At 35.2% G+C, this 14178-nt stretch overlaps 1 protein-coding gene across 5 annotated transcripts in view; it reads left to right on the forward strand.

Moving 5' to 3' along the window:
* The window catches only part of LOC139961959 (protein O-linked-mannose beta-1,2-N-acetylglucosaminyltransferase 1-like), a 34415-nt gene that overhangs the window by 3393 nt on the left and 16844 nt on the right, over positions 1 to 14178 (forward strand). The window contains exons 1-8 of one of the 5 annotated variants that reach the window (XM_071961689.1): positions 2110 to 3741; positions 4274 to 4405; positions 6864 to 6981; positions 7923 to 7975; positions 8582 to 8632; positions 9983 to 10197; positions 10699 to 10768; positions 12689 to 12745. In XM_071961689.1, coding sequence (XP_071817790.1) covers positions 3645 to 3741; positions 4274 to 4405; positions 6864 to 6981; positions 7923 to 7975; positions 8582 to 8632; positions 9983 to 10197; positions 10699 to 10768; positions 12689 to 12745 — 793 coding nt within the window. In that variant the 5' untranslated portion in view covers positions 2110 to 3644. Of the gene's footprint in view, positions 1 to 2109; positions 3742 to 4273; positions 4406 to 6863; positions 6982 to 7922; positions 7976 to 8581; positions 8633 to 9982; positions 10198 to 10698; positions 10769 to 12688; positions 12746 to 14178 lie in introns of those variants that run through there. The other 4 variants (XM_071961685.1, XM_071961686.1, XM_071961688.1 and 1 more) reach the window with 4 other exon arrangements.

The raw sequence follows: 14178 nt of genomic DNA on the forward strand, positions 1-14178 counted from the left end.
GACCTCTCCTGGTGCATGCATCCAGTTAATGTTTTGCTACATTTTCAAATGTTTTGATGGAACACCAATGCTTTTGTTTGAAGTTTTCATTCCCATATTTTGGAAGAAAAGGACATGTGATTGTTTGCTACACAATAGTACATAAGAAAATTGTAGTTTTCTTCTGCAATTGTATTTGTTATGAAATATCCATATTTAAAAATGAAATTATAGTTAAATATTAAAACAAAAACTAGAAAATCAATGCAACACATATTTGCTAAGCTTAAACATGGTGAAATTAGTGACACATAATCAGTCATGTTTGCATGCCTGGTAACACATGGTAGTAAAAACAAAAAAAGTGCAACAAACTGCATGGCTGGCGTAAACTGTTTATTAGTCGTTGCTTGAAATACTTGAGTTGACCATGTTAGTTCTTCTTACTCTACTGGGTATTTACCAAATTGTTTATACCACCTGGTTCAAATTAACAGCTATCATACTTGAGAGAGTGGAGTGAAAAATGCGCTACAATGCATAGTCAGTTACTCAATGTAAAGTTTTAATAATGCGATATGCCCATGTGCTATTTCATACCTATACTTAAGCTATCAACACAGTACAGGATTAAAATATTCAGTTTGGGTCAGGCTTGGGATAATCGTAATCAGTAATCGTAATCGATGACAATCGATTACATTTTTTGAAGTAATCGTAACCATAATCGATTACTTTGTGAAAATTACAAAGTAATCGTAATCGATTACAAGGGCAAAGTAATCGTAATCGTATTACATTTATGATTACAGTGAAATTTGAATGAGAAGGGCAAAATTAGTAGAAATGATTAAAACTAATTCTTACTATTGGCTTTTCGTGTGACCAAAGAAGTGTTCCTGCTTCTAGAATTCTCTAGCACAATAAACTTATACTAAGAAGTACTGGGGATTTGATCGCCATGTTCAAGGATTTTTTATCAAATGAATTATTCTGTTCAATGCTGCCTCTCAGCGTTCACAATCCTTTTGCATACACAACTGGTTGTCTGTTTAATTGTCTGTTTAAATTGTATTTTTTACTGGACTTATGGGTTACACATCTTAAACGTGTTAAGGCATAAATGTGTAATGCCTGGTAGGAATTGTAGATATACTTCCACAATTTTGTCCGTATATACTGTAAATGCCCTTCCTTTGCCCTATTTTATTGCCCTATTTCCCGGCAGAGAGTTATATTAAACAGATATGCAGAGGATTGTGCAAGTAACCACAATGTAATCATGATTGTAATCACGATTACATTACAATGTATATAATCGTAATCGATTACTTCAACTTTAGGCTGTAATCGTAATCGTAATCATACATTCTCAAGTAATCATAATCGTAATCGATTACATTCAGATGTAATCGCCCCAAGCCTGGTTTGGGTTACAGGTTAAGGTATCTTACATATTGGTTTGTCAACTTCATCAAATTTATGCAGATTCAACTGATTGTCTCATGTTGGTAGAGCATAGAAATAAAATATAATTTGAATTAACATGATTTATTTACTCCCAAATACATTGAAAAAGGAAAATTTGGGGAATGGGGGGGGGGGGCCTTCTCCCTATCTAGTTGAGTGCGCATTCAGTGCTGTAACAATTATTCTAACCAAGAAACGTGGTAGCCTGGATGTTGCTAACACATCACAGCGATTTACGTCTCAAATTTACCAAGCTATGTAAATCCTGATATTAAGGACCTTGTTCAAGAGCATCATGCTCAAGGGCCCCATTAATCATTGAACTGAACTGCTGTTATTCCATATCCAATGATTAATGAGAACGATGAACAGTCTATTTTGTGTATTGTATAGTGAATTGTAACAGATATATAACATGAATATTGATTGAATCGTAATGTTCACCGTTACAGTACGGGAAAGAAAGTGATTGAAAACATATATGATACGATTTTGTAGAAATATTTGGGTAAGAGGGAGTGAGGGAATGAGTTGGGTTAGAGGGTTGGGTTAGAGGGTTAGAGGGAAAGGGAATGGGTTAGAGGAAATGACCACACACTTTTTGCACCCAGGTGTGGAATCTAAGAGGCAAGGTTGAGAAGCACAGGTTTTAGGGACTTTAAAGGGCCTTCGAAGTTACACAATAATTGCTAGATATACGGTAAGCTAAAAAAGTGCTATTACATTTTGCAAACTTAGCTCAAGCTTTTCAGCAGTATTTTGACAGTTTCACAGGGTATCTACCTGCATGTTAAATAATTTCAGTGTTGTGCACAATTCAGCATGGACATAATCTTCAGTTTACATGTTATTTTGTTCATTAAGTACCGAACTTGTTCTGAAATGTTCTGTAATCAACAAATTGTTTAGAAAGAGCTAAACAGAGTTCTCCAAACCTCTTGAAATATTTAATGCAGTATTCAAATCTAAGCTGACATGAAAGAGTCATTTATAGCCTAAATATGATTAAATGCCTTCCATTAAAAACACAAACTAATGATCTTGAAGTGAATAATGGTCAACAGACTCAACGCATTAAAATGTGTTGTGCAATGTTACTATCGAATGCTATCATGTAGTGTCAAGGAGTCGCTAAAGCCAATTGGTTTTCTGATTTGAAAGTTTTATTGCTGTTTTATTCTTTGTTTGTTTGAATCTTGAATCATCTTTACTTTTATCATCTTTATGATAACGAATTGTAGTCTTCAGAACCGATGGGATCTCTTTCTCATTTTCTGTCGATTCTCATAGAGAGATAATCAATAAGTTTATATCTGGAGAGGAAAAAAACTGTAGGTGATATTATATTATACTGCTACAGTACCGTTGTTTTTTCAATCAAAACTTGTAACCAGAATAAATCTTGAAACAACAAAAGGCTTGTATTTCAATAGGAAAAATGGTTGCTATGACAACTGATACAAAGTTAGAAACTTTACAAAAGGATGCGATTGGAACTGGATTGTTCAACAAATTGATAGGTTGATTGGTAAAAAGTAAGGAAATGTGCACGTCTTTTACTTTCAATAGATGAAGGTAGAAAGAAAAAGCATTTTGATGTAAAGAACATGGAGAACCTTAATAGCAGGTTTTTTCGATAGTGCAATAGATTTATGCATAATCCATATTTTTCATTGTCACATCAAATATTGGCTTATAACAACTTCTAAAGCAGCTGTACTCTTTGAGTCTAAATATTGTGTTTGTAGTGGGCTACACGGTTTTGTGTAACTACCAAAATATGGTTTTAAAGTGTTTTTATAAAGTTGTCAAACAAAGCAGCTGTGATATATTGATGTTAATGGCCCAAACTTTTGGCCAGTTTTACTATTTTGTTTTAGTTGTAGTAGTTGCGACGTTAAACCAGCTGTGGGTAAATTCAGTTCACAGCAAATTTTGAAAGAAAAGAAAGTCATAATATTTGTCCTTTTTTGTACGGTTACTACATCAGTTTTTATTTGTTTAATTGGTTTCATCGATATGTGCCCATCAGAGATTTCATTCAAATTTCACAAACCTGGAGACAATGTCTATTAGGATCCATTCGATTCTGTTACAACTCCTGTAGAGATGCAGTATTGCGCATTCCTTTCTAGTACGTCGTTCTACTTAGCACTTGATTTTACAGTCAAATCTTTGACTTGTGAACCCATCAAATGAATCATTTGGAATCATTTCATGTGGAAGAAGATATAAAGCAAAGTTTACCCATGGAGAAACAATTAATTCAATTTTGGAAGAGGTACCATCTCTGTAAGTTATATTTTCTGCTTCTTAGTATGAAGTGATATTGGTATGGGTATAGGGTGGGGGTGGGGAGATTGGGCAAGCTGGGAATGGGGAGGGAGGGGAATTTCCCAGTGTTCATAAATCTTCTGAGTGCTGTTATCATTCTTGGTCATGTTTTGTTTACTATGAACATAGTCATATTATGAATGAGATATGGAATGGGAAGGGGGGGGGGGGGAGGATTGAAGGTAAGAGTAAGGTAGCAAAGCAATATTTTATTTGGGTGGAAAAAAGATTGCATCTTGTGGAGTATGCATGTACACTTTTCAGGAAGTTCAAATAGAGCAATTTTTAATGATCTTATGGTAACAAAATTAGCTTGAATTTTGATGCCTGTATTTGGATTGTAGAGAGAAGAAGGTTTATGTATGAAAATCCAGCAAAAAAACTATCAAAATTTAACAAAATAGTTGTTACAGTACTTAAAACATTGGTAGTTGTTGGTTTTGATTTACAGTACATCATTTATGATTTGTGATTTTTCTATTAATTTCAGTATCTTTTTGGGCTTTAATTTCGTACGTTTCGGCCTGCATCCTGGTGCTCTTGTTGACACAACATAGTGAAGTGGAAGAGTTTGCTTTGATTGACGATGTTGAGGAATACCTGAGACGGGTCATCCAGAGAGGTTGGTAACTATACAAAAATATAAAAAAAGAAGAAGAAATATCCGTTTTTATTATTGAAAGTTAAGGTTTAGATGACTTTAGATGCGTATTATGTAAAAAATTAATCCCTCTGTATTATGATGCTTAAATGTCTACATAGTCCTGTTCCTTTGACAAATGGTCAGAGAATGATGGAACATCGACAGTGGTTTTCTTCCTGTAACTTTTGTCAAATTCTAAGCTTTGCAAAACATATTTTGGATTGTTTTTAAATGCACATCTCTAGGCAAAAATACAACGTTACTTCTGAATAGCAAGGAAACCATTGGAAGTAAAGAAGAATGACATTGGACTAAGGTGAATCATCACCTATCTAGAAGCTAGCATTTTCTAGCATTTTTATCTCAATACATTACATGTATAGAGATATTGTAACAGTAAGTGGGACTCTCTCTTCTCTTAAAAATTTTTCAGCGTCTTCAAACAAAGTTCTTTTTCTCTGGAATTTCCAGAGCAAGAATATATCATATAGACCAACAAAAGTTACTATTTTTTATTCCAGAATTGTATCTCATTCTGTGACTTTTTCACCGATTTATGTCCAAATCGGGCCAATTCGGGCCGAAAACACACTTTGGCAGACCTGTTTTGCACACGCTCCAAAACTTATGTTTTATGAAAGAGAATAGAATAGAATTGTCTTTCAACAGTGGTATCGTCTAAAGTAGGGTCCTATGTATTATATATTTTATTAACATTTTAAACTTTCATTTGTTGTTTACAGGTAGGTATTAATAAGAATTTTACTAGCTATATATGACATTTTATGGCTTTTATTTGCTTTATTTGATGTTTAAATGATTTTTCTTTCTTAAAACAACACTGAGCTGTCGCCCCTACTTTTAGTAAAAAGGTCCGTTTTTGATGGTTAAGCCCCGCCCCCAAGTCTGTTTTGTAGCAGATTGGCTATGACTCATGACAGCTACATGTTATATACGAAAATGGCTACCCTCGCGACAAATTTTCTTTACTGTAGTTAGGTACGCGAGGTGTGTATTGCATGCTAATTACATATACACAGCCTGTACTGCTGAATTCTACGTAGTGCATTTAATTTATATTAATTAGGCCTTCGTTTTTGTAGCATCCATTTAAGGATAGTACTGGTGTTCAGGTAGCTTTTCAGAGCAAGGGCCATGATAAGTTTGTTTGATTGCCCTTCATGTATTTTGTATAATTACGTATACACATTCTTGTATTTCTGAAGGCTACTTACTGTAGGCCTAGTGCATTTAAAATATATATATATAGGCTATAGGCCTAGGCCTATTAGGCTTTCAGTGATAGCCACATTAGCATTGTACTGATGTTCAGACAGCTTTTCCTAGGAAGGACCAGGGTAAGTTTGTTTGATGGGTACGTATAAAACAGGAGCCAGCCATAGCATCACAACTTTTATAAGACTATAAAAATTGTATAAGGTTATGTTTTATTTATAAGGATATAAGATGTATAAGGTTATAAGAAGTATGTTTAGCTTTCTTTTGAACCTGTAATGTTTGACATCAATTGTACAAAGAATTAAAATAAAATAACAAAATGGAGAGGAACTGAGGTGGCTATTGGGGGGGGGGGGGGAGGAGGCCACCCATCACTTGCATATAAAAACTTGTAATCTTCTTTTACATTATTTTTTCCAAGTCATAAATCCATGAAATCTTCATGTCAGAAAAATTGAGATGGAAAAACGTGGGTTGTTTTGATATCTAGAAGTGGACACAGTTTTGATGGTAGTCACCACTACAGTAACATACAGTAGGTCAATAGGCCTAGCTCTCAAGGCAGGCATCAAGAATATGGTCGAGTTGTTCGCCTCTTCTAATTTGGCCGTTGTGATTGACGTCAAACTATATGACCAAAAAGTCCAACAGAGACTGACCCAAGATGAAGGATACCACATAAAAACAAGTTCTTAAATATTCTATGACATTACTAAACCTTGCAACGTCGTTCTTTCGACTCACAGGCAATGAGCGCTAAAGGCAAGACTAGCAGGATAAAGTGTAACCTGCAGAGACTATTAGTGGCAAAAATGCAAGTTATATATTTGTTGTACCATGATTGATATTGATAATTGTAGAGACAGAACAAAGATTTGAAATTAGGAATCAAAATTAAAACTTCCAGTATTGAGATACTGCATCATTGATGCTCTTGTTGGGGCTTGTTGCAGCCAGCAGAAAAATGATTTAATGTCCTCCTCCCTTCCCCCACCCCCTAAAAATTAACACAGAGTAGTCTACATTTACAGTTTGATCATCTTGTTACTGTACATGTTGTTAAGATGCAGAAGAAAGTTTGTGCAGATGTACTGTAAGCACAGCGCTATAAATGCTGTTTATTGTAGCAGGCCATTTAGAGATCGGAATGAATATTCGACCGTTTTATTCATCTTCTCTCTCTCTCTCTGTCTCTCAGGAGAGATGTTTCATTGCGGAATGCCGGTGAGATGTCAAGCAGGGCAATTCTCCTTTTCTCTTTCATCGGGGGAAAGACAGGACATAAAACCGACAATGTGTTACAATGGTTCCTATCAGTAAGGATGGATTACATTTATTATTTCAGTTTTCAATAATTCAGGATAATGAACTATTAATGCAGCTATTGTATGCTGAAGCACTGTGTGAATGGAACTGAACCATGGTTATATCTTTATTTTTTTATAATTTTTAGTTTCTCATATTCACGCTTAAATGCAAATTTACACTATTATCTTTTTATTTTGCTCTTTCTCTAATACTCTTACTGAGATTTTTTTTTTTCTTCTCCGTATAACCATGGCATCGACAGCTTTATAGTGGCAGACAATATTGATTGTACAGATTCTCGAAAATCAATATTACCAGTGGCACATGTTAGATCTCTGACAGAACAGTTAATGATCTGTCCAATGTGACTTCACAATGCGTAGGCAGAGCTGAAGTTCCCACAGACAGAGTAGCAGAAAGAAAAATAATACAATGTTGTTGTTTTATAAATGAATGAATTGTCAGAACCACAAATTTATATCACTAAAAGCCCCCCTCCCCCACCCCCCAAAAAAAGAAAAGAAAAAGTCACCGCTTCAGAGATACCTCATTCACAAAATTGCCAAAGTAGTTAATCAGAATGCATCAGAAAATTTTAGTTTTTGAAAACAGAGAAAATATAATAAATATAATATTGTTCTACCCAAAACTGCAATTTTCTTAAAAAATTCTTAATAATCAATGCAGATTAACCCATATCTCTAAATGTCCATAACAGTACTTTTCTCTAGAAATCTGGTTCAGGGTGTGTTTATGTTACCGACATCAACAATATATTAATTTCCTTCTCAAAGGCTTCTTCCAAGAAACATGTTCTGCAAAAATTTAATTTTCAATATTTTTCTACCTTATTTGAGTACACAGGGAAGAAGTTTGCCCTGTGAGACAATCAAATGTCAAAGTTCTCGTTCCTAAAAATTGATGTTTATTTTATTTTTCACTTCTCCAGAGTGTTCCTCTCTCGAGAAATGGGAAGAGGGTTGAACTTGCTCCTCATAGACGGTGAGATGGTTTCTTCCAGTTCAAACTATGGAAACTTACAAAAAAAACTGATCAACACAGTCTGTGTTAGTGGTTCAAAATATGATGAAGTACATATTCTAGTGTCTGGACAACAACATGACAAAAAGGGTGTATTTTGTCTTTACCAATTACCGAGGTCATCACCTGTGACCATGTTTTCGTACAATTCTTTCAGAAATTGCTACATGCATTGTCCATCCGTTATGAGGAACAGTACGCCCTTTTATATACAAACTCCTGAGTGTTTCATGCTACAGTGAAATTCATTCTTACAGTTGATTTTTTAACATTGGGTAAAACACAAAATTACTCTGGAATTATAGGAAGCAAGTCTGTGGTTTACCTGTGATATCTGTCAAGGTTGACAATGACCATCAGTCACTTTGTCTCAATGATTGCAAAGAGGACAGGACTATTTAATCAACCCGTCAATTTGTTATGAAATATATTTCCCAATTTTTTGTTAATATCGGAATGATTGTGTATTTAATCTGTTCTTTATACTGTCTCGTGATGGAATCATGGAGCAATATGTTCATGCCAAAACTGATTAATTTTAAACCGTTTTATTTCTTCACAAAATAGATAAGTTGAAGATTCCACGACATGAACGTTTATTTGATCTCTACGGTGAAGGTTAGTTTGATTTATGTTTTGTTTGTTCTATGCTGTTTAATCATTTGATTTTTTTTTTTTCCTGTTCGATATTTTGATATTCAGCTGCCCTTTATATCAACATGTCTGCTCAAAAAAAAGAAGTGTTTACTCAGTTCACTATAGCTACCATTTGAACGTAATTTGCGATGATGTGAGATCATGTTAGAAAAAGCTGTACACTATGTTTATTTGAGTACTTCTTAAATATTTTATGTGCTACTGTCATTGTAATATGCATTGTTTCCTAACTTTGTTCCCTTGTCAAATATTGACAAGTCAGATCTTGATTTTAGTTGATAACTTGAGTTTGCAAGTGGACTGGCATTCAAATGAGCAATCAAGGGTTTTTAAAAGGCACTGCTAAAGGCCATTTAAATTTGACATCATTTTAAATGTGATGTAATTTATGTTAATCTTACTTACTCATGCTAACTCTCACACCTAATACAGGGCAAAAATTTCAATGGTCCATCAGGTGGATTGATGCAACCAACTTTCTGTTTGGATGACCAATATCAGCTTCTGAGGTCGTCCCGACGGACGTCTATAATTGTTTACATGAAATTCATATTACGTCGTAACTAAGTACCCTAAATAGGTCAAATGATAAATTGGTATCAGCGGCCACTACTTTCGGAGATAGTGAAACAGAACACAAATAGTGGTAGGCCTATGTATATATTATGAGTTTTACTGGCCCAAAAGCTGGTGTTCTATTCACCAATCAAACACCTCTCTGACAGTGTCCATATTGGTCATTCTTTGTTACTTTTTTAACATTTCCTTGGACAATTGTGTTCGGACAACCAAAAACTAAGACCTGGATGTCGGAGAAACAACCAGACAATCCAAAACCCTTAAAGAGTGTGAAGACTCACGCACAAAGAAACATCTCATGCCGGTAATCTGACCTAGTTTCGAATGAGGTGTAACAGAAGTGTTAGACACCACCATCGATCCCAGAAAAATACACACACAGCTTGCTACCGTCGGTAATTAGACACTAGTGTACAGTCAATACATACAGCTACGGTAAATACCCAAAACACAGTTTACATAGCAGCGTGGACATCTCAGGTCTAGATAAAAGATAACAAGGTATCACGTTTCATACTGTCTGCATTTTGTAGGGACAAGAAGAAAACGTCATATGCAAGCAACGGAAAGTTAACTTTTACAGAGCGCGGCACGCGATTTGGGGCGAGTCTTCAATGCCTTTAAAAATTTGCAAGCATACAGTTAACAGTAAATGTTGTCCATGGTCTTGTTTTATTCCACTGGATAAAATGTTCTGCATTTACTTGTTGTTATTTTTATTTTGTCAAATAGGTGATGAAAACTTTCTGAGATACCTAAAAAATGTGCAGACGGGCCACATCATCTTCATCGTTACCTTTGACGACGCTTCCTACCGCATGTCAGACGAAACCAAACATTATCTGAAGGACCACTTTGGAAGCCGTGAAATAATCAACTTGAACTACCGGGGTTCCTGGGTCTTCGTAGGTCAGAAAGGTGGCAGGCATGCAAAAGAATTTGAGGCAGTAAGTATTTGCTTTTAAATGTTTTTGTGGCCATTTTGAGCATAAAAGGTTATACCTTCTTTCCTCTTGTTATTAGCTTCGTTGACGATTCAGTTCTTGTTTTGCTTTCTTCCCCTCATTGACGTGGGTAAAACTTTAATCGTTCCCTTCTGATATTTGCAAATACATTGGCATAAAGCGAATGGGAAAATGTATTGCTTTAATGTTACAACAGATGGAAATCTGTTACTTTCCAAAAAACCAAAAACACATAGAGAAGGCCTTTGACACATTTAAGAATACCCATATGTAGCTAAAATTATAAACTATATAAAAAGTATGAAGTCAGCAAATGTCATAAAGTGGTTGTGATATAACAAAATGCAGAGCCCCCTCATAAAGGACCAAAGGAAGTATGAAATAGTAATTACTAAACAGCCCTTTACATTGAAAAATGTCTTTGTACAAATATAATTAAATATATCTCTAAAGTGCCATATTCTTTGTTGTTTTTACTTTCAGGTTGCACAGAGAGCTGACGAGGGTTCATGGGCTGACTCTGTAAGCATCAAGGGGTGCTTGTCCTTTCCATGTGAGATTTTAATAACAACAACTATTGAACATGCATACACATACAATAATATACAATTTATAACTGAAATCATATAGCCATATTCCTCATCTCACTAGCTATCACTCAATCATAAATGCAGTGCTGTGAAGTGTCTCACCCTGAGAGGTGTAAAACCTGCTGCACACTGCCCGACTGAAAGCAGTCTGGCTTGATTCAACCATTAGAATGTGGAATATATCATTGATGGTTGGGTAGTCTGCCTGTGCTTTATAAAGATACGACTGTGCCAGATTTTGCCAGTTTTTATGCGGTGTCGGTTTCCATAGGGGATATACTCAAAATGTAGGGCTTCATGACCGCAATTGCCCAGTGTAAACAAGTGTAGCTAGTCACAAGGAAACAATTATGCATGTTACCAAAACAAGAACTAATCCTTAAACGTTAAAACTAGAAAACAGCAGTCAATTTCCATCCGGTTGTGTTAAAATGGTGAGTGTATGGCTTGCTTAAGTAGCTGAGTATGTCTTACCAGTCAACAATAAAATATGTTTAGTCCTTTTGACGACATAATATACAATCCATACACCCACGCTATGAATGTGTTGCAGGCTTTTAGCAGGCAATATGCTGATGTTTTGGCTTGAAAGAAGAGAGACTTTCTTGAGGTTTTCAGCATCTGTTCATCCGCGTATACCACCTGGACCAACTTTGTCAATGAGGAGAAGTGCAAAAAAATGTACCAACCATGGAAGCCCATGTGACGTGCTCCCTTGTAGCACTCACCTGATCCTGATCTCGTAGCTACCACATTCCTTGTGAAGCTAGGTGAACAGTGTTTTCTAGCAAAGTGGTACATTGTTCCAATGTTAAACAGCAGTTTTCAATTCCAAAATTTGACATTTTGAAATATTTTCTTTCAAACAATGGAACTGCAGCTGGAACGCATGTAGCTTATTAGGACTCTACACAAATGAACATAGACATGAGAAGCAGAAGACAGGATTCGTTGTTCCTTAGCAACACAAGTCTTATCGCCAATTTTGCACATAACATGATCATAGGTGTGACCGCCGTATACATTCTATAAAAACTCTGACAGTAGATGTTTGAATAGTTGCCAGGGTCCATGCAAATCAAGCATTTTATGTGTGAAAGTAACTCTGAACAACATTTACATTCAAACATAAGTTATTATTATTCTCAAATTTACTGTACATGCCCCATTGTAGTGGGGTACTTATGTCTACGGAACGCTAATCATTTGGAACTGACATAGGATTAAATAATATGTTAGTAGCACCTGGGAGCATGTCACATGAATCGTTGGTATTTATTCTTACCCTGGAGTGAGAGTTCAAGGTCATTTTTAATTTGATGCATCTGTTGAGTGAAGGATGCTAAAACATTAAACGTTGCATTCATGTGTATTTGCTATAAAGCAGGAGACATTCAGTTGTTAATGCAGCTGTTTATATGTTTAATGTATTGAACTTGATAAAAGTTTAAATAAATTGTCTAGTGAGGCATGATCAACCATTTATTTATCGTGACAGTGATTTTAAATAGATCTCATATTTGTGGTATGGTTATCAAGGATGAAGTGTGGGGGGAGGGGGTTACATTGGTTTCCGTGACAAAAGGCTGTAGAAGTAACGACACGGTCAAAAATGTGATTTGAAACGAAAGTTGAAGAGAGAAGACAAGAAAATTTATAGCTCCGTGGAAAGAAAATTAACTCATCATTAGATCAACTTTATTTTAACATTCAGCTCTTTTGAAAAATGAAACTGAGGTTCATCTTGAATGTTTCTTGATTATATTCTGATTGTTTCCCCTAAAATTTTCCTTTTGAGGATTGACATGTTTGATTGAGGGTATCTTGACTTGTTGCTTTCAATCACTGTTGACAAACCATGTCTGTTATATCTTTCTCTGAAGTGGTTGATTCCTACTTGCATACAAACATTTTATCAGACTTGGAGAATGTTTCACCAGGTATAGTGGACTCTTTTCCTCTTATCCTTATAAATTAAATAAATAATTATATAAATTAATCAATCAATCAATCAATTGGTCAATCTTTTTCTAACACCTTGCTTGTGGCTGAAAATTGCAAAAGGAGAGGGAAATTAGATCTTTAATATTATTATTGGCCAGAAAGTAAAACTCTTAAGACTGTGCATGTTTTTGCTTCGACTGTTGCTTAATTTTCCTTTCCAAATCACTAGTCTATTTGCATGAAAGAATTCTTCAGTAAAACTAAATAGTGAGTACCAGAGAATGACAAATCTCTACCTGTAAGGTAACTCTCTGATCGCCATATTTACGGAAGGTTTCTTCCGTTTTTTCAAAGTGTGTAAAATTTTCTTTTTTTTTATCATGTAGTTTAAATGACCTCATTTGAAAGTGGAACTGTAGCAAGGCATCAACTGCCGATTTTTCTCTTTTTATTTAGAATACAAGAATGTTTTCAGGTGGAGATTTTCACAATTTTAACCTCTTGCTATATAAAAATACAACTGCTTGAAAAAAAATTGAACTTTCTGGCATTTTGTTAAAATTTATAACACCCATCAGTTACTGTACAGTCTTATTACAGCAGCCCAGTGATATTTGCTGGTAATAATCAGTATTATACAGAGCTTTTGTTCAGTACAGATTGCAGAATTTTTGGGGGGACTGACTATGGTTACCAAACTTATCAATACTTCATGTTCTGAATGTCTACTGGCAGTTTTGTTTGATCTACTGGCAAACAGCAAAATGCACAGGTGTTATAGTCAGTAGATAGCCTAAAGTTCAAGGCCTGGGTTTATAAAGAAAAATATAATAATTTTAAATTGATTATTAAACTGAAGTTTGAAAAACCCAACCATGTTCTCATCTCGGTTGTATTTGCAGTGCAATCTTTTCTGCTCAAAGATATTCCAGTCGGATAAATTTCAACATGTCATTGGCTGGAAAGTTTATCCAGCCGAGCAGCTAGTGTGTTTTTTTTTCAGGAGTTACGGATCACATCACTCACTGTCCAAAGTGCGGTGACTCGAACAAGTTTATCAACGGAGTAATACAAAGACCGAACTCAGTGACTGAACTCAAGTCATGAGAACCTGTTAGTAGGATGACTTGACTTATCTTTTTGCTCCTTTTGAAGCAAAGGTAAAACAAAGAAAGCAAAGAATAAAAAATAAGAAAAAAAATAGAAAAAAATAAGAAAAGCCTGAGCAGTGCCTCTAAAACTAACAACTTTGCTTTAATGGAAAAAGAGCAAAGAACTATCTTTTCTCTCTCTCTTTTCATAAAATTTCCCAGTCAGCTTTCTGTTGTTCCATTTACTTATACATTTATGTATCAAAAGTCAAATTTCTCTCACAATACCTTTCCTGCTGCTTCCTGGGTTGCATTGAATGAAACGCGGGCAAAACCAA

This window comes from Apostichopus japonicus, chromosome 20, assembly GCF_037975245.1.
Source record: "Apostichopus japonicus isolate 1M-3 chromosome 20, ASM3797524v1, whole genome shotgun sequence".
Lineage (NCBI taxonomy): Eukaryota > Metazoa > Echinodermata > Holothuroidea > Aspidochirotida > Stichopodidae > Apostichopus > Apostichopus japonicus.